The sequence below is a fragment of the Trichomonas vaginalis genome, chromosome V (assembly GCF_026262505.1).
Source record: "Trichomonas vaginalis G3 chromosome V, whole genome shotgun sequence".
NCBI classification, from domain to species: Eukaryota; Parabasalia; order Trichomonadida; family Trichomonadidae; genus Trichomonas; species Trichomonas vaginalis.
Genome location: NC_067207.1, coordinates 29011793 through 29036596, shown reverse-complemented (window position 1 = coordinate 29036596; position 24804 = coordinate 29011793). Strand labels below are relative to the sequence as shown.

The following is a 24804-nucleotide window of genomic DNA, read 5'->3' as shown; positions in this document are numbered from 1 at the left end:
ACGGCAGAACAAACGCAAAGGTTGAAATATGGAGATTTGGAGATAGTATTGAAAAATGACCATTTTGAATTCGTTTGCAAAGGTGGTGCAGTGATATCAAATATAAAAGAAATTTTATTTATGAATTCAAAAATTAAAGGAATAACGGATGATATAACATCAATTCCACCAGAAGAACAAAGACATTACGCATTAAATGCATTTCCTAAAGTTTTGAAGATTGGAAGATTTAATTTAAATGAGGAATTCATAGAAGGTTTCCTAAACGACATAATGAAGAAAGCAGATAAGGAATATGTGGATGAAAAAGATAATGAAATTAAAGAAAGGGTTGAATGGTATCATGAATGGACATCAAAGATTTTAAAAACTAAAGCCGATACAGGATGGGTTTCAGGATGTTTAGACCTTAAAGCAGATAAAACTTATGTTAATGATGAGTTAGAGAAGAAAGCAGATAAGGAAAAAGTTATTTCATTCATTAATACTGAGTTAGCAAAGAAAGCTGATATATCATTTGTTAATGAAGAAATAAAACAATCGGAGGTCTATTTTACCCCACCATTTTTAAATTTTATGAAATCATCAGATAAAACATTTGAAGATATTGAATGGTTATGTTTCGATGGAGTGACCATGTATTTATTTTATACAGGCGGAGTGCTTTATTATTTTAAAACAAATGATTTTAAAAACTATGAATCATTTACTCCATCCGTTTTGAATCCTGATACACGAGAGCCAATCATTAATCCAAGAATTTTATATGTTGAATATAATAACGGTAAATTTATGGGAATGATAACGGTTGGAGATGATTTTTGCCCTTGTTATTCATTCGATTGTATCCAATGGTTCAAATGTAATTTAAATCAAGATGTTAAATTTAAATATCCAAATAATCCTATTAGATGTGTTAATAATAAATGGGTACTAATTTATGAAGTCAATCAAATTTTCATTAGTGAGGATGGGATAAATTATTATATGTTTAGTATGATGTCATCAGATTTGAAAATTGATTATACAAGTAAATGGTATTACATTAACAACATGTGTTTTATCCTACAAAATGATAAAATTTATAGATCATATTCAATACCATTTGGTCGTTTTGAACAAATTTTTCAAGCTGATGGAGACATTGAAGCTTTATGTTATGCTTCAAATGTTTGTGTTCTTGTTTCAGGTAGTATGGTGTATTCATATCCTGTAAGTTATAACAGACATATTTATTTATCACAAGATTTTTCACAGGATCCAGAGAAAACACCAAATTGGGAATTGGTTTATTCATTCACACTCCAAAACTTACTCGAAATTATAGATTTACAAATTTGTTTTATATTGATGGGTATTTCATTGCTTTTGGATGTGGTGATTTAGTAAATATCAGTAGTGATGGAAAAAATTGGTCTGAAATCACAAAATTTCAAGATGTTAAAAAAGCAATTTTCAAAAATAATATGTTAATATTGATGACAATACCAATTTTAACTTCTTACACGATTTCAATATTATATAATAAATTTAATATTCATAATGGATTAAAGAAGAAAGCAGATAAGGAATGGGTTAATACTGAGTTAAAGAAGAAAGCAGATAAGGAATGGGTTAATACTGAGTTAAAGAAGAAAGCAGATAAGGAATGGGTTAATACTAAATTAAATACAATGTTTGAGATGATTTACCCCATTGGTTCAATATATACATCAATGAATTCAACAAATCCATCAACATTATTTGGATTTGGTACATGGCAGCAGATAACCGATCGTTTTTTATATTGTACAAACTCATCAAAACAAACCGGTGGAAGTAAAACAATTACGGGTGAAAATTTACCTGCTCACAGTCATTACGTTAATTTAAACACAACCGAAGCAAGATGGCATAAGCATAGATATTGGGATTGTTCAGGAATGACAAAAGGTAAAAGATATGATGTTAAAGATGACGTTAAATTTGCTATTAATTGTTACTGGAACGATACACAGGGTTCAGGTAATCATACACATAATGTTTCAGGATATACACAAACGACGGGACAAAGTAAAGAATACATGCCACCATTTATGACCGTTTACGCATGGTATAGAGTTCAATGAATGCTCAATGTTTGTGAAACAAACTTTAGGAGCTCCAAAAGAGTGAACGGCATAATTTAAATTTTTATTTTAGTATAAATGAAGATTCTACCATATGGTGTTATTGGAAGAGATAAAGATGGAAACCCAATATTTGATCCAAAGTTAAAATTAAAGTTACTGACAAGACAACAACTTGAAAAGTTATTGAAACCAAAACAGGATGAGAAAATGAGAAAGAAAAAAATTTAAATTATGTAATTTTATTTTTATCATAAATGACAAAATTAATTAAGCCAACTATTTCTAAATTAATGTTACCAATGAAATCATTTCGTGGAGTAATTATCCCAGGTTCTTCACAATTAGCCAGGGTAAGTGTTGGGACTCAAGGTGGAACATTAGTGAATCCATTCAAATTATTAACTAAAGATGAAGTTAATAAAATGATGATAAAATAACTGATGAGGGGTCCCTCGGTTAATTAACATCTTTTTGAAAATGATGACAACATGACATTTTGACAACAGGGGAAAAAAGGAGGAAATTCATGTCTTACATTTTTTGAATAAATGAGGGTCCCTCGGTCCCTCGGTCCCTCGGTTAATTAACATCTTTTTGAAAATGATGACAACATGACATTTTGACAACAGGGGAAAAAAGGAGGAAATTCATGTCTTACATTTTTTGAATAAATGAGGGGTCCCTCGGTCCCTCGGTCCCTCGGTTAATTAACATCTTTTTGAAAATGATGACAACATGACATTTTGACAACAGGGGAAAAAAGGAGGAAATTCATGTCTTACATTTTTTGAATAAATGAGGGGTCCCTCGGTCCCTCGGTTAATTAACATCTTTTTGAAAATGATGACAACATGACATTTTGACAACAGGGGAAAAAAGGAGGAAATTCATGTCTTACATTTTTTGAATAAATGAGGGGTCCCTCGGTCCCTCGGTCCCTCGGTTAATTAACATCTTTTTGAAAATGATGACAACATGACATTTTGACAACATAGTGGGATTAATGCAAAAATAAATTCAAATCATACTTTATAAAGCTTCATTTACAGGTATTTCATCGTCAGTAAATGAATCCTCATTATCATTTGGTTCAACCTGTTTATATAATCCTTTCATTTCTTCTTTCAAAACATAATACCACGTATGTTTACCGTCTGTTTTTCTTTGTTTCTTTTCACATTTATCTTTAATGCTCATTTGAAAATTCTTGTCTTTCATGTCTGATGGTTTGCAGAATAGAGCATTTTTACACATCATACCTGCACACAATTCATCATAATGTGTATTTATCCATTCATCTAAAGGATTTGTTGATAACTCGATTAAATCTTGTTTGGCTTCAGTCATCGTATGATTCGTACATTAAATGATGAAAGGTCGTAATTGATAAAATATGTTAGTAAATTATCATAAAATTCCTTTGTGCATGAATCCATTAAATTCTTGAAGTAATCAAATTGACCCTTAATTTACCATTAACTTTAAAACTACGTATCTTCTGTCTCCAACTTCAATTTTGACAGGGTAAACGTTATTAGTTACGAAAATAAAATTGGCACATTCTGAGCAGTTCTTCTGGGTTGATTCTTTTCATTAATTCTTATCTCATTATCCGTTATAATTGATTTCAAAGCGTTGAAGTTTGCGAGTCTATCTTCACCTACATTCTTGAGTTCATTAAGTACAAGAAACATTTTATTTTCAACAACTGAATTGAAATTACCCGTTAGCTCACTTATTTCGGTAATGTTTTTACATGAATAACCAGCGAGAAGTTCAGAAATAATGTCTGTAAATCTGTTTTTACCTATTCCCTGAAGTCCTTTCAAAATAATTGCTGTTTCATTCTTGATTCCGGGATGTTGAATCATTGATGCAATCCAGCGAGAAGGTATTTATACACTTCATCGTTATTATCACAAATGACTTCTTTAATGAAATCCATAAACATCTCAATTTTTGAGTAATCTACTTTTTCGAGAACGTTGTATTTATAACCTTGAAACGTTGAGAAAACATCTGGGAATCAGATTTAAAGCAAACACCATAACGGTTAATGAGGATAATTGATTTAGTAGTACGTCCCATGCTGTTATGGTTTTACCTTCTTCTTTAAATAATTTAATCATTTTGAGTGACTCTTTCATGTTTGATTGAAGAACGAATGATATTTGATTCATTTTATCATGAATATTATAGTCTTTTTGAATGAAATATTTGTTTCCACAATCTACAAAACGAATGACACGTGATAAATCCTCAATTACTTCAGAACTGTTTTTATACTGATGATTTTCAGCTTTACGTCTAATATCTGTTATCAAAAACGAGTCATCAAGTTTTATATCAAATGTTATTTTTGGCTTACGTAATAAAGGTAAAACATTCATCATAATATTCCTTTTGATAAAGTTTCAGAATCTTCACCAAAACAAATGGAGAAGTCATTAAATGTGCATATCTACTACGTGCTTTTTCAAAATTACTTTTTGCATTTTCTGTTAAACTGCAGAAGTTATAAACGTTGTCGTATGCTTCATTAATTAAATGATTAGGTAACGAATTAGCTTGAAACAGTGTGAATAATGTAACTTCTTTTTCTAAATTCATGTTTCCACCATCATTATGTACTTCAAAATCACAGATGCCATCAACTATGCTCTGGGCAAGTTTATCGTCAATGTTTACATCTTTGTCTTCATTCATTATATTCTTTATTTCTTCGTTCTTCTGTTCAACTCTTACCTTAATATTCAAATCATTTAATACATCGTTTACTGTTCTAGTTAATGTTGAATCATAACTTCCACGAATGAATGAGTATGTATTGATTGGTTCTGTTGCATTCTTGCGAACTCTTGAATCAGCCATAACCACTAATGAACGCTTTGAATCATCCATTGAAGTCATGATATCGATATCATAATCATTGCAGGAATAACATTTAATCATTCTGTTCGAGGTTGAATAGAAGAAATTAGTGTTGCAATAAATGTGAAGACCTCCTGAAGCGGTTTTAACGATAACATCTTTATCTGAAAGTTTTGATAAAATATCTTTTCTTACTGTTTCTTTAAGTTCATCATTGAACGATTTATTGATATCAACATCTATAATAGTTAAATTTGGAATTTTATTTACTAATAAAGCCATACCAGTTTTCCTTCCTCTTCCTCCATCATGTTTGAGGTAGTTATGTAAATCAATCTTGTTTTCACCAATTCTTTCGTTGAGGGTTTTAGTTTCTGCCACAACTAATTCCTCAGCTAATTCTTCAACTAATGAATCAATAACTTTTTCATCAGAAACGATAAAGTCGATGTTGTTGTTTGTTGCTGTCATTTATATAGGAATAAAAAAATAAAAATAACTTTAAAACTAACTTTATTCAAAAAATGTAAGACATGAATTTCCTCCTTTTTTTCCCCTGTTGTCAAAATGTCATGTTGTCACTATTTTCAAAAAGATGTTAATTAACCGAGGGACCCCTCATTTATTCAAAAAATGTAAGACATGAATTTCCTCCTTTTTTTCCCCTGTTGTCAAAATGTCATGTTGTCACTATTTTCAAAAAGATGTTAATTAACCGAGGGACCCCTCATTTATTCAAAAAATGTAAGACATGAATTTCCTCCTTTTTTTCCCCTGTTGTCAAAATGTCATGTTGTCACTATTTTCAAAAAGATGTTAATTAACCGAGGGACCCCTCATTTATTCAAAAAATGTAAGACATGAATTTCCTCCTTTTTTTCCCCTGTTGTCAAAATGTCATGTTGTCACTATTTTCAAAAAGATGTTAATTAACCGAGGGACCCCTCATTTATTCAAAAAATGTAAGACATGAATTTCCTCCTTTTTTCCCCTGTTGTCAAAATGTCATGTTGTCACTATTTTCAAAAAGATGTTAATTAACCGAGGGACCCCTCATTTATTCAAAAATGTAAGACATGAATTTCCTCCTTTTTTCCCTGTGTCAAAATGTCATGTTGTCACTATTTTCAAAAAGATGTTAATTAACGAGGGACCCCTCATTTATTCAAAAAATGTAAGACATGATTTCCGCAAATTCTTTCACAAACTTTAGACAGCATAATTTAAATTTATTTTTATCATAAATGGATACCCACAAGCTCAAAATTTACCACGAATCATAACAAGGGAGGAAATGATAAAAATGATGCGAGAACATGTTAAAAATAACAAACCACTAAAACTGAGAAAATGTGGTTATGCAGTAATGATGGAAAGAGAGATGTTGTCGAAGAGGAATAAAAATTAAATTTGGATTGAGTTTAAAAATTCATCTTTATTAAATTCATCTCTTCCAATCAATTTATTTATTCTATTAAATTCTTTTTTTTTGCTTCACTCAGTTTAAGGATTGAACGGCAAGTTTCTAATTTTTCGATTATTTCTTTATCGTTTTCAACCCACCACATGTGGCTTCTTTTTGTAATAGCATATTTTTGATTTAATTCTGTTTAGTTTCTTTTTATATTCATCGTCTGGACTCTTGACTGCTTTGTTGTTACTCATTTCTTACGAAATAAAAAAATTAAATATTATTTAAATATAATGGAGTAATAAAATAAATCGGAATTTCTATTAATTTATTGTCAACTTCAACTAATGCATTGCCGTTAATATATCTAACAAATTCAGCTATTGTGTCAAATCTTCGTCTTTTTTTGTCATTGATTTATCAGTTTTTCCATAATCGAGATGAATCAAAACTTTATCCCCTTGTTTAAAATTCATGAGCCCGAATTAATTTGTTCACGTTTAACATCATTCAACCTTTCCATTTGCTTTCTAATATATTCCCATTCTTTTGAAATATCATTTTTCATTTCCACTGGTTTCATGTTAATAGTTCTATGCCATGTATTATTGTAATAATATACTAACTGCTGTATGATGGAGTCATGATTTCCATCCCAGTATATCTGACCGTTAACCCCTAACGCATCTCTAAGAGTTCTCATTACTGCATCAACTATTTTATTATGAAACGTATATGGAGAGGATGAGAAGTAAAAATTAATTTGTGGGAAATAATGAGTCATAACTGCCTGAAATCCTTTATCACCATCACCCTGATATTATCTACTCTTTCATGATCTAGTAAGTATTGTATAGCTCTTCTTGTTTCCTGTTCTGTTTTCCCTTTCACCGGAATGCAATATAAATATCTAGTGTTAATGTTAATGGCAAATAAATAAGTAAATTTCCTTTTGAATATTCCAGATGATCGATTTCGTATGAATAAGGTGAAGGTGCAAATGATGGACGACTAAATTTTTCTTTTAATGGTTGAATTTTCGGGTCAATTGGTTTATTTAATATCTTGAAACCCTTTTTAAAATCTTTTTGTTTCTTTAATGTTTGAAATGGATATAATAAAGTGAATGATGAATGATTAACTGGAGGGGGAGGTACTGTCGTTGGAGGTTTTGGTGTTGCAAGTGGTTTAATTTTATCTGCTTTGATTTTGGATTTCATTCCCCCTTCATTAATTCGGATGTATTCTATTCATTTGTTTTAAATATGCTGTATATAAAGGTTTGATATACTTTCCCGCTTCGAGTTTATGTTGAAGGATGAATTCCAAAAGTTGATCTTCATTTAAAAGTCGGGTTGAATATGTTTTAACTAATGAATCATAAATTAAAGCTTGTGCTTCATTTATGAGCTGCTGAACGTCCAAACTTTTCTCTTTTGGCTTTTGCGGCTCAGGATTATATAATTATATAATTCATCAATATCTTTTTCAGTTAATACTTTATTTTTGAAATCTTTCAACTGTTTAAGTTGTGATTTACTTTTTCCCTTTGAATATTTTCCTTCTTTAATGTTCTCTCTTAAACGTTTAATTATTTTATCATGATATTTCAAAATTTCGTTTTTATAATACCGATAGTATTCACCATATCATCACCTGTAATTGTTTCATCATATTTTTGGAGATATGATTTTAATTCATAATAACTAAGAAAATTTTGATTAAATACTAAATCATCAATTAAAATTTTTAAATCTACGCTATTCATTTATATAAAAATAAAATAATGTTTAAGGGTGCCCGCCTCTTTGTCTCTTCTATGGCATTTCATTAAATAAATGGCATACAACATCCATTTTCACAACATACAGCTTTTAGTGTGTGCTCCTGTTAATGCAGTCTTACCAATTGTTAAGCGAGTCATTGACCCATTTTTAAGTTGTAAATTAATATTTTGACCATCAAATATCACTTTATCATTTATTATATCCAAATAATTTTAGGTGTTAATTGCTTATTTTGTCTTAAACTAACACCTTTCATTTTTTGTGCTATCTTTTTGAAGGAGTCTTCACCAATCATTCCGTTGAATGATGTATACACTTAGGGCATAAAGCAACCATGTATCTCCTTGTTTCTCAATTGCTAAACCCAATAACTTCTTCTCATGTGCTTTTTCTTCAGCTTTATTCTTTAATTTAGGTTTAAATTTCTCATCAAAACAGAAGAAATCAAAAGGTGCGAATTTGAAAATGTTTTATCATAAAATTTTTTATCGGTTACAATCGCTTGAAAATGCTTGAGTGTTAGGAAGATTTGGGTCGCCAGCGATTGCCCAATATGATGAATCAGTATCACCTTCAATGAAATGAAAACGATTAACATCCAAGCATTTATACATAAAATCATAAATGAAAACCAAATACCAGTATTTTGCGTTATCTAAAGTGAAGAATGCCTCTTGTAAACATGTATCACATCTATAAAATCTATCTTTGAGCATCACTTGATATGTATCCTCACCTATTTCTCTTATTTTTTAAACTTATTTGACATACATGCAACGCGTGCCATCTGTGCATTCATTATTTTAGTCTTTGCGTAATTTTGTGTATTCATTGCATCGTAACCATATGATCCATTAAGTGAAATTTTGCAAAATAAACTTTTTCCTTTATTTCCTTCTAATTCAGCCTTTTGTCTTTCGTTCATAAATTTGTTCGCAAATTCATTAAAACAAGTATTTTTCGTAAATGTTAAAATTGATTGAATATCATCGATGATAAAATGAAATCTGTCTATTAGATACCAAAGATAATAAGAAGAAAATGGTTGATATTGGTTGTGTGTTGATGCTAACTGAGTTAATTTTCTCTGTTTCTGGTCAACCGGTAGATTGTTTGATTTCATGTAATTATACATAAAACCATCAATTGTTTTTTCATCTGTGATAATATCCAAGTTTCTTATTATCGGTAAAAAGTTTATGTAATCATTAATATACTTTTCATCAATGTGACCCTTTACTTCAGCCACGAATAAAGTATTTTTCTTTCTAATAATTCCTAAAGCTTTTGCTTTCTTTGTTGCTGTATCACAAATTAAAACATCTTCTAATCTCCCCGGCATATACATTCTATGATCGGTGTATTGAATGAAATCATGAGGATTTGATGAAAATGATGAAGGATATAATGAATTGAAATCAACACCAACGAAATGAGTCATGATGTTGGAAGTGTCCTCATTTGATACTGTTTTAGTTTCTGGACTATATGAAAGTTTATTAATATGGGTGATACCTTTAAGATTAACACGATGTTGAACATTTGATAAACCACCAGTAATTCCATTACGGAGGATGTGATACGCTTCCACTGAATCTAAAGTCTTGGTAATTTTTTTTTAATGCATAATTTCTTAAATTGATTCTTAAACGTTGAACTTCTTCATCTTTATTTGATTTACGACATTGCAATAACAACACATTAACTGACAATTTTCTTTAGTATGTGGTTTTTCATTATCAATTCTATCCAATGTTGGTTTATTTGCATATGTAAACGCTTTACCACACATTTTACATTTAGATGAAAGGATTAAATCGTGAAAATATTGATAGTCATCCATTGAAACATTATTTTTTGGTATCTCTTTTCACCTTTTCATCTTGTTTCTTATATGATTCAATTTTATATTTCCAATACTTTTTCGTTAATTCAAAACTTGATTCCACATTTTCTTCTTCTGGATATGTTTCGTTAGGATTGAAGTTCTTATATGCTAAACGCGTAACGAATCATTGATGCATTAGATGATAATGAAAGATTATGGAGCATGTCAATTTTATAAACAAATGTTTCTTCAATAATTTTATCAATTGGGTCAATCATAATTTCAACGTCTTTATTGCAATAATGAATAAAATATTCTAATCTATTCTCAAAATTTTTAGCATCATGAGATATATTTGATAATCTGAATCGGATATTGTTTCTTGTGTTAATGCTGAATAAAATGAATCTTGAGTGAATGGTTCCTTTTTATATAATTCTTCTTCGTAATTCTCCCATGTGATGAATTGATATGGGAAGAATGATTTAACACGTGTTTTATTGTTTCCGAAATCTTGAGTAAATTGGTCTAATGTTCCACCCGCTATATAATTTCTGATGTCAATAAATCTCAATTCATATGGACGTTTGTTTTCTTTACATGACTTGCTTAAATTTGAAAGAGAACCCAGCATTGATTTTATCTTCCATTTTGCAGTATTTAAATCACGAAGAATTAAATTTAAATCAAACTTTCCCGAATTAAAACCAATGATATTCACTTTATTAAATTCTTCATCTAAAAGCTCTTTCATTGCTTCCTTCTGTTTCTCATTTAATGTATGGGACTTCATTAATTCTTCATATTGTTCAATATTTGATTTAGCAACTAATGAACAGGTTGAAAATAAAAATTCAATCCAATCAGAGATGAACGAATCACTCGAAGTTAAGCAAAAATTCCTTGTATATGTTTTATCGTTTAATTTAACCGTTGATGATACCATAAATGGTTTTAAGTAAGCGTTCAAAGTTGCACATTCAGAAAGTAGAAGTTCTTCTTTAGTCTCTAATGTTTCGAAGTCAAAAGTAATATAATATCTTGTTGGTTTATAATATTCCTGCAAATTATGTGCTAATAGCCATTGATATATCTTCTGTTTCGTAATATGTGGTGCATATGGTTGTTGTGTGTTTTGCAACTGAACGTCTTGAATTAATCTTCCATTATTTTCTTTACATTTCTCACAATGTTTTAAAAATCTTCTTTGGTTTTTCCTTTCTGGATCATCACGGATAGAATATACTTCTTCTTTGCAAAAGGGGCAAACTTTATATCCTGTGAGTGCTTCAACGTCTGTTATTCTGTCAGCGTGAAGTTTTCCACATGGACTCTGTGTTAATAAAATATTTACTGTTTCAAATTCTGGATCTATCATTATTGAATCCACTAATGGGAAGTCTACCTTATTTATGTCTACGTCTTCTGGTTGAGGATCACAATAATAGAAATCAATATTAACGTTTAACATTCTTGCTAACCTCTCACTTTCTGATGAAATGTCAAATCCTTCATATACATCTATGGCTTCATTTAAATAACTTCTACGAGTTTTAGGATTAACACCATCGGGAATATTATAGAAGCGTTTAAATAACCTTCTACCTTCGGCTCTTATTTGATTATCATTCATTTTAGCTGTTCCATTTTTGTTCATTATGTAAGAATAAAAAATTAAAAAATAAATAAAAATAAAGTTTATTTTTTTAAAGTCCAAGGCACAAAGTGCCCAGGGCTAAAGTCCATAAAATGAATTAAGAACACACAAATTTTTATCATCTGCAACGTGACGAATACATTTTAATTTACTCAAGAATGCGTAACCTGATACATTAAATCTAATTCCTGTCTTATTTAATTTCACAACTTTGAAAAGGAATGTATGAATAGCTATGAAATGATGACGAGATGATTTATGTGTTGCTTCCATTTTTTCTGAAATAAATGAATAAATATAATGTTTATAAGTTTTCATATCTTTTATGTTCTTAATAACGAATGGAATAGATCTTTCCACTTCGTCCTCCTTCGGAGCTGTTCTTTCATATGAAACATCAACGGTATCTTCAACAATGAAACCACAATCGCATAAAATTTTATATGTACCAATTGTTTCTTTTGATATTTTATCTAACAAATCAAAAACTTTATCAACACCTGTACATTTATTTAAATAATAATTTGTGTAAATATCATGGTCTTCTTTCTTAATCGTATTTGTTGCATATGTTACATTTTTCAGTGCTTTTTTGAATTTTTCAGAATCAAGAGGAGGTGAAAGTAATATACATGGATAATCTCCATCGTCAATAAATTGTAACTTATGTTTATGAATAAATTTTGTGCCTTCTTCTGAAAGTGTTTCGTCAATATCACCATCTAATAAATTTTTAGTAGATTCCAAAAAGTAATTTTTATATCTTTCCTCATGTGATTTTTGAACTTCTGATTCTGAAGCTGGGATATTCATTAAACCCTCTACTTCATTCTCAGCATTTCTTAATTCCTTAATTTTTTCATCTATTTCATTTCTTAATTGTTCCAATTTCTCAATCTCATCGTTATAATATTCATCTTGTTTAATTTTTTCTTCAAAATATTCAGGAGGTGTTTCAAGGCTCTCTGAGCCCAGGTCCTCTGGACCATAAAGAGGAATATTCTCCTGTTTTTCAACTTTTTTGGGATATAAATATCTCATTATAGCCTTTTTAGTAATTGGTCCGTTATATTTAAATTCATTCAACAATCTGGAAAACTCTTTCACATTCTGCATATATGTTGGATGATAAGAACCGTCTCCAAAATTTTCTAAAATATTTTCTAATTCTGAATTAGTGAACTTTAAAGATTTCAATGAATTAGTTGTTATACTCATTTATTATAAAATAAAAGATGAAAAATTTTCTATTTGTCATCTTATATAAAGATAAAAAATATTTTTATAATAAGGAATTAATTTCATTTTATGTCTTATAATGTGCGCATATGTATTTAAAAGGCATTCATTGAATTGCTTTTCAATCTCTTTCTTTTTTTCATCTTCGAATATTATATCATTTTCATGTTCGAAGCTTGTAAGTTTGTTATCTTCAAATATTATATTAGTTTCATATATCAAATTATGATATCGGTCATATTCTTTTAAGTGATAAATAAATACAAAATTTACGGTTCCTTTAATTTTAAATTCAAAATTAATTTTACAACAGCTTTGTGGATCAATTAGTAAATCAATCAAATAATGTTCAAAATCAGATATTATTCTTTTTCCATACATTTTATATTAAATAAAAAATTGACACCATATTTGGAATCTATGCAAAAAATATATTCTTTTTATTAATGGTAATATAGGAATTGTAGGAATAAAAACTTTTTATAAATTATTCATAAATTTTTAAAATCTGCTATTCAGAAGTATGTTCAAAAATCATTCAATTATGTGAGAATTCTTACGATTACAAAAAAAGTCACACAACCCGCATACATATACTACTTTCGAAGATTTTGATTCAAATCTTTGCTGATCTGTAATTCGCGGAAGCCGCGAGCGAATCGAGCGGCTTGGGTCTAAGATTTTGATTCAAATCTTTGCTTATATTCCTTAAATTCTTTATGAAACTCGCAACAGTTCCATAAAAAATTTTAAATTCTAAACTGTCGAAATTACCGATCGGTAATCACACCCTTCACGGGTGTGTCACTTTTAGCTAAAATTACCCCTACTCGATTAATTTTTATAGTAGTTATTTAATTGGACAAATTTACAATTATAATAATATCTGTAATGAGCTCATATCGATCCTATCTTCCTTTTTGAGCTGTTGGGAAGAAATATTTGAATATTAAAAAAATAAACTCCGTGGAAGCTTTATACTGTGATCACTGATTTCGCTAAGAGAAAATAAATGATATTTAAATAAAAGATGAAGGTCAATGGATAAACGATAGAACTGTAATCGAAAAACATGGTATTGTTAATAAGTGTTTCGAAAACAATGTATGTGAGTATAGCGTAGTCTTCTTTTGCAAGTTTTGCATCAAGCTTTTAATCTTTGATTATGAAAAATTACTGGAATGGGTTGGAGATCAACGAATCAAATAATATGATCAATAGAAGTTGTTGAAATAAAATTTCTTACTCATATCCCATAAAGGGAAACAGAAGGAAAAAAAAAGTAAATAACCAAGGAAAAAAAGTAAAATGGAAAACATTCATAAACTTTACTCCATACAACTGTTTATCAATTTAGCTGGAAATAAGTTCACGGCGATCCTGGCAAATAACGCATTCTGCGCAGAATGTAGTAATGAGGCAGTCAGCAACATTGCTGCCGCTCTCGCCTCTCTTTTTGAGGACGGACTTGCGAACCCAGTAAGGATGGACAACCATGCAAACATGGCACCATGTGCATTCTTCATCACGAACCTTGGCCCAGTTCTCACCATTTGAGCATGGGGCGCAACACATTGAGAATAAGCATCCTGTGATATCCTTGAAGCATCCAAACAAACCACCCTCGTAGTCGTACATGTTTAGGAATGAACCGATGTCGATAACATTCTCAAACCTATCGAACTCAATTTTGTGATATTAACCGAAAATAGTTGTTTTCAATTGGATATGATCTACATAAATCTTTTTTATACAAGAATATGATTAAGAGTTAATGCTTCAATAATGTATGATTCTAAATCATTTTTATAATTTGAGAGACTGAAATGGTCATGTAATTTTATACTTATAATTAAATATATATATAATAGAGAATAATTGATGAGCTGTAGCAATAAAAATGAGCTCATTAATTTGAGACATGAGTAGTTTTTATGATGCCATTGAAAAAGTATTAAACACGTTGCACCAAAAACCTTCATTATGAGAAGATAGTTTAGTATTTTTGTTATTGTGTCTACGTCGAAATTGACTGAATTACGGCAAACCCATATTTTAGCTAAAAGTGACAGAAAAAAAAACGTTTAGTATTAAAAAAAAGACCGATGAGAGCTTCGTTCGAAATATAGAGGGAACTGAGAATGCGCAACCATTCTCAGGGAATATTGGATGCTATTCCCGTTCCCTCTGTATGGAAAATTGAGGTTTTCAAAGGGAGTTAAAATAATATCAAATTTATACTAATTTACTTCAAAATACAAAAGTATTTGACAGCTAAAATTAGTTACTTTAGCAAGCCTATCAATACCCTTTTACGATTATTGCTACTTTTTCGAAATAAAAGTAAAAACAAATTTATACTAATTTACTTCAAAATACAAAAGTATTTGACAGCTAAAATTAGTTACTTTAGCAAGCCTATCAATACCCTTTTACGATTATTGCTACTTTTTCGAAATAAAATAAATTTATTATCAAAAACCTTTTTTTCTTAGTAAAAATAAACGAAATTTTTTACCTTATGAACTTTTGATGGAAATATGCAAATTTAAAATAATAAAGAAAGCCGCGAGCGAAGCGATCGGCTTAGTTCGAAGATTTTGATTCAAATCTTTGCTGATCTGTAATTCGCGGAAGCCGCGAGCGAATCGAGCGGCTTGGGTCTAAGATTTTGATTCAAATCTTTGCTTATATTCCTTAAATTCTTTATGAAACTCGCAACAGTTCCATAAAAAATTTTAAATTCTAAACTGTCGAAATTACCGATCGGTAATCACACCCTTCACGGGTGTGTCACTTTTAGCTAAAATTACCCCTACTCACTGAATTACTATGAAAATTTCGCATTATTGATTAATTGTTTTTCATTAAATATGGACATAAGTTAAATAAATTAAAAAGAATTTTCCGTAAAAAATAAAACAATAAGAAATTATCCAACGTGTTTTTAATTTTATTTTGTACTTTGTGAAAGGATACTGTGATTAGTATTTTCCAAAATTATAATAAGGGTTTCGTTTTGCTAAAATTGTCACTTTTATAGCATATTTGTTTTTGGATGTTTTGCGAAACAAAAAAAAAAACTATGATATACAATGTGTGTGTAAAGAAAATACTTTATTTGTAATAAACAGAAATTCATCAAAAGTGACAGCTCTCAATTTTTTGACATTTGTAAATTCTAAATTGAATGAGAAAAATGAAATAATACTAAGCATAATACAATATTCTAGATTTAATTATAATTAGGGAAAAGTTAGTTTTGAGAGTACTTTTCATAGGCATATAGAATGAAATCTTCTGAAAAATAATATCACATAAACTCATATTATTTTCTAATATATAACTATTTTATATAAAAATCCAATTCAATGATCTTAAAAGCGAAGGATAAACCTCAAAATTTACGAATATAATGAGTGGGAATATAATGCTTATCTATCATAAAACCATATGAAATATCAATTTTTGCTTTTAAGATCATTGAATTGGATTTTTATATAAAATAGTTATATATTAGAAAATAATATGAGTTTATGTGATATTATTTTTCAGAAGATTTTGTGTTCTTCTTCAAAATTTTATTTTTTTATTAAAAAGAATCTTTACAAAATATACATTTACTTTAATTAATATTTAAAAACGTGCTCTATCAAAAGTTCCAAAAATTCAATATTTTAGCTTTTCTGAGGTGTCACTTTTGATGAATTTCTGTTTACTACATATTTACTAGTTAAAAAATCATTTGGTATTGATCAAGTTATTTTTTCTGGATAAGATATTATATGGATAATTGGATAGAAAATACAATTATATAATCTTGTACCTGGTTTAATTAAGCTAATTGTCATCAGAAACTTGTAATTTTTATGAATTTCAGATTTTCTTTTCATTACTGCTTTTCTTAATAGGTCAAGTTCTTATTTACGTTATAAAGTATGATATTTACAAATATCAAGTTATCATGTTTTTTGAGAAATTATGAGAAACAAACAAAAATGAAAAAGATAGGAATAGCAATGAATAGTGATGTGGGTATAGAAAATGTAAGAGATATGAATGCAAAGCAATCAGTATTTAGGACATTGACCATAGATTTCGAAAAAAAAATGCTGCATATTGAGCGAAAACTATGATTATATTATAAGGCTGTCATTTAAAGCATAATGAAACTATTCCCTTTTCATTTTAATCGAATAAGATAGTAAAGATTTTTGAATTAGCTAGAAACTGATGAGATGTTTTCACAAATCAGATTTTTAATCTCTATAATGCATAATTCACTCAATATCTCAATTTTGATATTGCGAGATATTTTTGCTATCGGTTTCGCAATTTTGACACAATAGCAAGAGGGTTCTATAAGTATTATTATCAACGTAGAATCTGAATATCATATCAGAAAATGTCGCAAATCTGACATTTACCCGACCAAATAGCAACAATAATTGAATACTTTTCGCAAAAACTTTAAAAATCGATAAAAATATGAAATATAGATATTAAAGAGACCTTTTTATATAATATTCAAAAAAAAAAAAAGGTAGTGGGGCCTCCAGGCACTACGTGCCCTCTAGCCCCGAAGATGTTTAGTATAAATGAAGTATAAAATGAAGTTTTTTTGGGTATAGGGGGCTTCCCAGGGGCTGCGCCCCTTCTAGCCCATAAAAATTTTTGAGAGTCGTCGTCGTTGACTTTTTAGTAGAGCACTCAAAATAGTACAACTTTGTCCGGACAAGTAAGGGTCTATCGTCGCTACAGGAAAAGTTACGGGCGTTCCAAGGAAGTATACTTTGAGAAGCCTTTTCTGTCACTTTTCAGGTAAAAACATTTTTATTATTGTATATAAAATGAATTTTACAAAACCACCGTTACCCTTCTTTGGAAATAAGAGTAGATGTAAAGATATTCTATTGAGAGAACTTAAGAAACTACCGAATGGTCTAACATTTGTAGATTTGTTCGGTGGAAGTTTCTATATATCCCATTTGTGCCATACAATATTTCCTGACTCAAAGATTATATGCAATGACTTCGACAACTATATGAACCGTCTCAAACATATACCAGACACTAACAAAATATTGAGTGAGTTAAAAGAAAAGATACCTATAGGTAAGATGGAACGTATACCATTAGATAAGAAAAATATTGTGAGAGAGGTTTTGAAAAAAGCAGAATATATTGACTGGGATAGTATATCTGCTAGACTATTATATAGTGGTTCTATAAGAGTTCATGACATTGAAACACTTATGTCAAAAGTTTTATATCTTAACTATACAAATGTTTTCAAAGAGGACATAGAAAAATATATTGAGGGTATAGAGTTTGTGAGATGTCATTGGACAGAGTTGTATGAAAAATATAAAGACAAGGAAAATGTTTTCTTTATAGTAGACCCGCCGTTCTATAACACATGGGATTTTCAATACCAAGTAGACTGGACTTTGAGAGACTCTTTAGAAACTTTAGACGTTTTACATAACCATCCATGCTTTTACTTTACATCCGATAAAAGTGGTTTGGAAACCGTTATGAGATGGTTAGAGGACATACATGACTATGAGTTTAGATATGACAAGATAGAATATGAGAGAGGTCCTATAAACCGGAGAAAGTGTCATAACAAAGAAATTTTACTAGTAAGTAAATGTGGTTTGAAATAGGACTACTTGTTTTAGGTTTTTTCCATTGTGTCATTTACTTATTTGACGTGGCAGAAAAGTACAGAGAATATGAAGATGAACCAATGTCTGCAAATGTTCAGTATATGTACTCGTAAGAGATATTTTTATCTAATATTAAATGGACGCACAGAACTTAGCGAATGCACAGCAACCTGGACAACCAAACCCAGAGAATATTTCAAATGAAGTTAGAATACAAACTGCAATGGCAAACTATGGTCAAGTGCCAACAGATGTACAAATGCAAACTGCCATGTCAAATGACGCTGCGTTAGGTTTGCCACCATGGTATGCAAATATGAGATGGAAAGAGTTTTATACAAACCCTGAAGTGGGATATAAACAACTTTATGCAGATGACGCGAACACAGGAGTTGACCCAGAATATGTTTTCTACCAGAGGAGAAACAGAATGTATGAGCTCCAGTTAAAGAATGCTATGGAACTCAACAGGAAACGTAAGAGACTAGGCGGACATTAGATTTTTACATATAGTAAAATGGGTTTCTTCAGTAGTATTGGAAACTTCTTCAGAAGAGTTGGAAGAGGTATATGGAATGGAATAAAAACCGTAGGAAGAGGAATTTGGAACGGAGTCAAAAATATTGGTAAAAGAGTAGGTCAGTTCGTTGGTATTATACCTAAAGACCCTGAACCAGAAGAACAAGCTCCTGTTATACAACAGCCTGAACCTGCACCACAGTCTAGTTGGCAACCAAATCCAACACCTCAACCGTATTAAAAAATTATATTTTTACCGTTCGATAGTAGTTGTATATGAAACTAAGTTCTAAGTAAAACGCATGGTATAATGGAACTATTCTCTTTCTTCCATCTGTTGTAAACCATACTTGAAAGTCTGAAATACTTCCACTCGGTGGTTCATATAGCTTTGTAGGTTTTTCGTAAAAGTCATTTGCCAAGCATAAAAAAGAGTTTTGTGCACCAGAAAATGAAGCATGAACTATAATAGCATCTGAGTCGAAAACATTTTCATATGTTCCATTAGGGTTTTCGACTTCATAAAAGTCCGGGTGTACTGGATATTCTGCAGGCTGATTTAACATCCTCATAAACCTATACCATGCCAAGTTGTTATATTTTGTAGAAATATAAACGTTTTCTCCAAGGTCTTCTATTCTATTGATTTTAACAGTTGCATTTTTCCTGTCATATATAATATCGAGATGGTACTCTCCTTCGTCAATGTTAAACTGGTTTGCATATTCGATATAGATATCGTTTATTTTTTCTTGAAAAGCTTGAAGAGTTGTTTCTAAGTTTACAAGCAAACTAACTTGTAAAAGTTTTCCCTGTTCAAATTTCTCATACGTACGTTTTTCTTTGTTATAGTATCGAACTACAAAACCGACCGTAAATGGGAAACCATGTATGGCTTCTGAAATGAACTTCATTCTACGAAAGCCAATAGCTTTTGTGACGGATGGGTCTCTTAACCATCTTAAGGGGTAGTCAAAACGATAGCCTTCATGCTTTACGGTCTCTGTCTCAAACTTTTGACCGACATTCGTAAAAAGTTCATCTAATGGTTTAGTTGTAGCAACTCTAGAAGTTTCTTTTTCTATTGGAAGCATATTTTATCTAGAATAAAAATGTCAAATGAAACAGCGTCTATGAGAGAAATACAACACAACCGACAACTCATTGTGCAAGCTCTAAATAAGAACACAACAAACTTTTCAAACTATTCTAAGATATCTGAGTCATTGAAAGAAGGAAACTTAAAACTGACATTAAACCCAATGACAGATGAGTTTCTGTTTCAAGACAATAAGAACCATACTGTTTGTATAAATCCAACAAAAGGAACTTTAAACGAGAAACCTATATCTGAACTTCTTTTGAAAGCAGATTTGACAACAAAGCTGACAAAGAATATGTCATTGAAAAAGTTCAAGAAGAACATGACAGAGCAGATGCAACATATGCAACGAAAGAACATACTCATCCTGAACTAGCGGACAAAACATATGTTGACAATAAAATGTCAAGTGAAGTGACAAGAGCTGACAAAGAATATTCTAAAAAGACTCATATACATTCTATATCTGATATTACAAACTTACAAGAGACCTTAAACAGGAAAAGTGACGTTGGACATACACATTCTATATCTGACATTACAAACTTAAACGTTAGCCTTGAAAAGAAAGCAGATAAAACATATGTTAACGATGAGTTAGAATGTGTGGCTAGTGAATTAAATAAGAAGGCAAATTTGGTTTACGTTGATGAAAAAGATGAAGAAATTAAAGAAATGGTTGAATGGTACCATGAACGGACATCAAAGATTTTAAAAACTAAAGCTGATACAGGATGGGTTTCAGGAAGTTTAGACCTTAAAGCGGATAAAACATATGTTAACGATGAGTTAGAGAAGAAAGCAAATAAGACTCATACACATACAAGTTTTACAACTTTTACAGCAGATGATATTACACTAAACACAACCTTGCCAAGTAAAGCTCCAACAATGCCACCGGCAACAAGTCTTGTAGATACTTTGACATCTAATGACAATAGTATTATGCATCTAAGACAGGAACTCAATGTGCTTAAACAAATTTTGCCGAATCTTATTTACCCGGTTGGCTCTATTTATGTTTCAATGAACTCTACCAGACCAGAAGTAGTACTTGGTTTTGGAACTTGGACTCAAATAGTCGACAGGTTTTTGTATTGTGCAAACTCTTCAAAGGAAACAGGTGGAAGTAAAACGATTTCAGGTGAAAATTTACCTGCACACAGTCACTACATAGATTTAAGTACATCTCAAGCAGGTTGGCATAAGCATAGATATTGGGATTGGTCAGCAATGACAAAAGGTAAAGGATATGATGTTAAAGACAACGTTAAGTTTGCTATAAATTGTTACTGGAGTAACACTGAGGGAGGAGGAAACCATATACATCGCGTTTCAGGATATACACAAACAACGGGACAAAGTAAAGACTACATGCCACCTTACATGACAGTTTACGCATGGTATAGAAATGCTGAGTCGTCATTTTCAACTTCTTTAGCATATTCGTCTGGAGTTGTCTTATATTTGTTAGGAACTGTCTTTGAAAGTATACCACCTTGAACTTTGACAAGTTTGAAACGAGGTCTGACAATAGTAGTTTTATCTTCTGCTTGCAGTGTGTACATTTTGCCATGTTTGCCTAAAACTTCATAATATTCTCTTGTATACTTTCTTCTATTTTTACGAACACGAACGTGAGTACCTGTCGGGTTCCCATTGTTGTCATAGTCAATAGTATTTTCATATGGGTCGCGTTTAGGTATTTCTATTTTTACTTTGTCACCTTTCTGAAGTTTGAAGTCCGGCATTCTTTCTTGTTTGTCTCTTTTGACTAAACTATTAAATATATAGTCTTTCTCTAAGTCGGGGTTGTTTTTCATTTCTTCGGGGGAGTGGTTTCCCAAACCTTTTTGTTTACGGTTATTGTAAATATTTAAAACTTGTCTCATCTTTGCCATGGAGAAGTGTCTATACTTGTCGTCATATGACATTTCATTTGCTTCACCACCTTGTGGTTGGTTTAAGTCTCTTAACATTTTTATACAACCGTCAATGACACCAAGAGCAGAATGGTTTTGGTCGACAATGAAATATTGGTTTACATTTTTTGAACGCAGATAGTTTTTAATATCGTCTGATTTGAAAGAACTTTCACAGTCAGATGTCAGTTTTGTTGGATGGTATTTGTCAACGAATATTGTCAAAGCTGCTAAGATATCTAAAATATTTTTGGACTGTAATGGTATGGCTTCACAGTATCTTGTGTTTTGACCAACAAATATTAGCCAGTATGGTGGTCCATCTTCTCTATACCTCGGAATGTTTTCCAAGATATCCATAAACCAAGCATTTGGTGTTGAACTAAAGATTTTTATCATGAGTGCTTTCTTTGTTGCCTTAGAAACATAGGGGTCCTTGTTTGGAATCGTCATTTTTAACCCATAAGAAATGGGTTTATTTGGGCGCATTAGCAGGAGTTTCTAGATTTTTGCCAGCAGTGGGAACAATAGCCAGAGGTGTATTTGGAGTTGGAAGGAAGATTTTGAGTACATTAGGTATACTTAAAGAGAAGCACAACCTATTACAAACTGTACAGAAAGGTTGGGATGTAGCACGAGATGCAGCAAATCTTATTCCAAATCCTGAAACAAGAGGAAAAGTTCAAGGATGGATGGACAATGTAGGAAGACAAGCAGGAAACTACTATAAACAAAGCAAATGACTACTATAACCAAGCAGGACACTATATGGACCAAGGTGAAAGATTCTTTAACAGAGGATATAACCATGCACAACAGTGGGTAAACAATAACCAACCTCAACCACCTCAAACTTGGGGAATGTAAATTTTTTACTGAGATGAAATGAACAATACAGCATTGAGACAAATGGGTTCAAGATGGATTTGTCGGCTTCCAGCAGTTACACAACGTGTTTGTCAAGTTCTTCCTATACCTCAGGAAGTTTTAGACCGACTTAAAAAACCTCAACAACCAGTTGAAAACAAACCAAACTAAAATTTTTTACTGAGATGAAATGACCGAAGAAGTTGAAACGGTAGATTTGACACCACAAACAAAAAGTTCAGAACCATTGTCAAAACCTGTCAAAGAACTTACAGATGAAGAGAAAAATTCAATAATAGAAAGTGCCAGGTCTGGAAATACAAACCCTAACTACAAAGTCACTTTTCATAAAAATGGAACGGCTAGTATCTCAAAAAAGAAACAGACTCTCACAAATAAATATTGAAGTCTGAAGGAGCTTTCGAGACAACAGATGGAAAAGTTTACTTCACTGACCAACAGTTCATTATAGAACATCTCATTGACTTAGAGTCGAAATATTCTAAACTTTACAACAAACACAAAAAGTTGAAAGGAAAAACAAAAACAAATGGCATATGATATTTATGAAGATGTTGACGACACAACTGTTCCTGCAAGTGAAGTAAAGTCAGAGGAACCGAAAAGTGACGAAAAACCGATAGAAGAAGAAAAACCAAAAACTGAAGATAAACCAAAACCAAAGTTTAGTTTGGAAACTAAACCAAGTCAACCTTCATTAGCTGGTATGGGTTGGCGTCAAAGACTTATGGCAGCAGGCGGTTATGTAAAGTAAAGAAAAAACATATTTTTTATTTTTATAAAAAATGCCCCATATAGAATGGATAGAAAATCTGCTAGAATAAAAGCAGAGTTGCAAAGATATGGTTGGAGAGTTTCGAAGAATTTTAAATATAGGAAGGGAAGACCCATAAAAGTCTATGACAAATTGTCTGGTCTTCGCTACGAAATGGATTTGGAAACAGCACGTGCAAATTATCCAAACAGACTAGAAAGGTTAGAAGAAGAACGTCTTATGGACATGCCTTTCGATGTTAGTGAACCTCAAGTTGAAGGACACGACGGCTTTGCCAGATTCTACTGGAAACATGACGAACAATTGCATCCTTTGAGAAGGAAAAAAGGAAAAGGTGAAGACGCACATGTTCCCATGGAAAGAACAAGATATGCATATGAAAAGTACCGTGAAGTTAGAAGTCAAATTACTTCTGGTCGAACCTTTACAGTAAACTTTGACGAAGGAAAGAACAAAGAAGGCTTCATGGGTGTACTTGCTGCCATACAAGACGGAAATAAGAAAGGACACAATCTCAGATTGACCATAACAGATTTGGATGGTCACATTTACTATGCACATGGCAATGTCACAACAGCCGCACAACTTCTTGACGCTTTCAAGACTACAAAGAGAGAACAAATGGTTGACTCCGACTCAGACATTTTGAATGCAATTGAAGGAATTGCAAGTGTCAAGTTCGAATGGTACCAACCTAACCCTCAAGCAGTCAGACAACATGCTGGATACTTCCCCTTCAGAAATAAGTCTGACATTGACTTGACAAGGTATGGAATTTACAATTCAATTGAAACAATTGTCAACGAACCTTGTATTCTTACATGTCTCAGGAACTCTGGTCTTGTTACAGATGAGAAAATGAAGTATCTTGAGTCATGTGTGAAGACAAGGTACATTCTCAGAGGTCAATTGGCAAAAATTGCACCGTTGGCAAATGTCAATATCCGAGTCAACATACCTACAGCTAAAGGTTCTTCACATGACGACTATGTTGTTGACAAAGACTTACCATGGTTGAAGAT

General features: G+C 31.2%; 8 protein-coding genes and 3 pseudogenes across 11 annotated transcripts, besides 7 other annotated features; 4 read left to right on the top strand and 7 right to left on the bottom strand.

The window, feature by feature from the left end:
* Positions 1-12908: part of a mobile genetic element that runs on past the window's edge.
* On the bottom strand, positions 3141-3458 carry TVAGG3_0422770 (uncharacterized protein; the record flags this gene model as incomplete). The annotated part of the gene is made up of 1 exon (XM_051233479.1): positions 3141-3458. The coding sequence occupies one exon, from the start codon at positions 3456-3458 to the stop codon at positions 3141-3143; it is 318 nt and encodes a 105-aa protein (XP_051103209.1).
* Positions 3813-4817, bottom strand: TVAGG3_0422760 (annotated as a pseudogene). Its single transcript has one exon. A coding segment is annotated over exon 1 (1005 nt).
* Positions 8224-11665, bottom strand: TVAGG3_0422750 (annotated as a pseudogene). The gene has a single exon. A coding segment is annotated over exon 1 (3442 nt).
* TVAGG3_0422740 (uncharacterized protein) lies at positions 11744-12556 on the bottom strand (the record flags this gene model as incomplete). Its single annotated transcript, XM_051233478.1, has 1 exon — positions 11744-12556. A coding segment is annotated over one exon (813 nt), but the record flags the coding sequence as incomplete, so codon positions are not given.
* A 23-nt stretch (positions 12909-12931) lies between the features above and the next one.
* Positions 12932-13285: a mobile genetic element.
* A 220-nt stretch (positions 13286-13505) lies between these two features.
* Positions 13506-13736: a mobile genetic element.
* A 75-nt stretch (positions 13737-13811) lies between these two features.
* TVAGG3_0422690 (uncharacterized protein) lies at positions 13812-14597 on the bottom strand (the record flags this gene model as incomplete). Its single annotated transcript, XM_001300843.2, has 1 exon — positions 14258-14542. The coding sequence occupies one exon, from the start codon at positions 14540-14542 to the stop codon at positions 14258-14260; it is 285 nt and encodes a 94-aa protein (XP_001300844.1).
* A 348-nt stretch (positions 14598-14945) lies between these two features.
* Positions 14946-15725: a mobile genetic element.
* A 303-nt stretch (positions 15726-16028) lies between these two features.
* Positions 16029-16065: a mobile genetic element.
* Positions 16066-16589: 524 nt separating this feature from the next.
* Positions 16590-16627: a mobile genetic element.
* Positions 16628-18712: 2085 nt separating this feature from the next.
* Positions 18713-19075, top strand: TVAGG3_0422650 (uncharacterized protein; the record flags this gene model as incomplete). The annotated part of the gene is made up of 1 exon (XM_001298344.2): positions 18713-19075. One exon carries the CDS (start codon positions 18713-18715, stop codon positions 19073-19075), a length of 363 nt encoding a protein of 120 aa, XP_001298345.1.
* Positions 19076-19093: 18 nt separating this feature from the next.
* On the top strand, positions 19094-19336 carry TVAGG3_0422640 (serine threonine-protein phosphatase family; the record flags this gene model as incomplete). Its single annotated transcript, XM_001298343.1, has 1 exon — positions 19094-19336. One exon carries the CDS (start codon positions 19094-19096, stop codon positions 19334-19336), a length of 243 nt encoding a protein of 80 aa, XP_001298344.1.
* Positions 19337-19340: 4 nt separating this feature from the next.
* TVAGG3_0422630 (uncharacterized protein) lies at positions 19341-20189 on the bottom strand (the record flags this gene model as incomplete). The annotated part of the gene is made up of 1 exon (XM_001298342.1): positions 19341-20189. One exon carries the CDS (start codon positions 20187-20189, stop codon positions 19341-19343), a length of 849 nt encoding a protein of 282 aa, XP_001298343.1.
* Positions 20190-20923: 734 nt separating this feature from the next.
* Positions 20924-24804: part of a mobile genetic element that runs on past the window's edge.
* TVAGG3_0422620 (uncharacterized protein) lies at positions 21592-22572 on the bottom strand (the record flags this gene model as incomplete). The annotated part of the gene is made up of 1 exon (XM_051233477.1): positions 21592-22572. One exon carries the CDS (start codon positions 22570-22572, stop codon positions 21592-21594), a length of 981 nt encoding a protein of 326 aa, XP_051103207.1.
* Positions 23177-23761, top strand: TVAGG3_0422610 (annotated as a pseudogene). The gene has a single exon. A coding segment is annotated over exon 1 (585 nt).
* TVAGG3_0422600 (uncharacterized protein) lies at positions 23807-24406 on the top strand (the record flags this gene model as incomplete). The annotated part of the gene is made up of 1 exon (XM_051233476.1): positions 23807-24406. A coding segment is annotated over one exon (600 nt), but the record flags the coding sequence as incomplete, so codon positions are not given.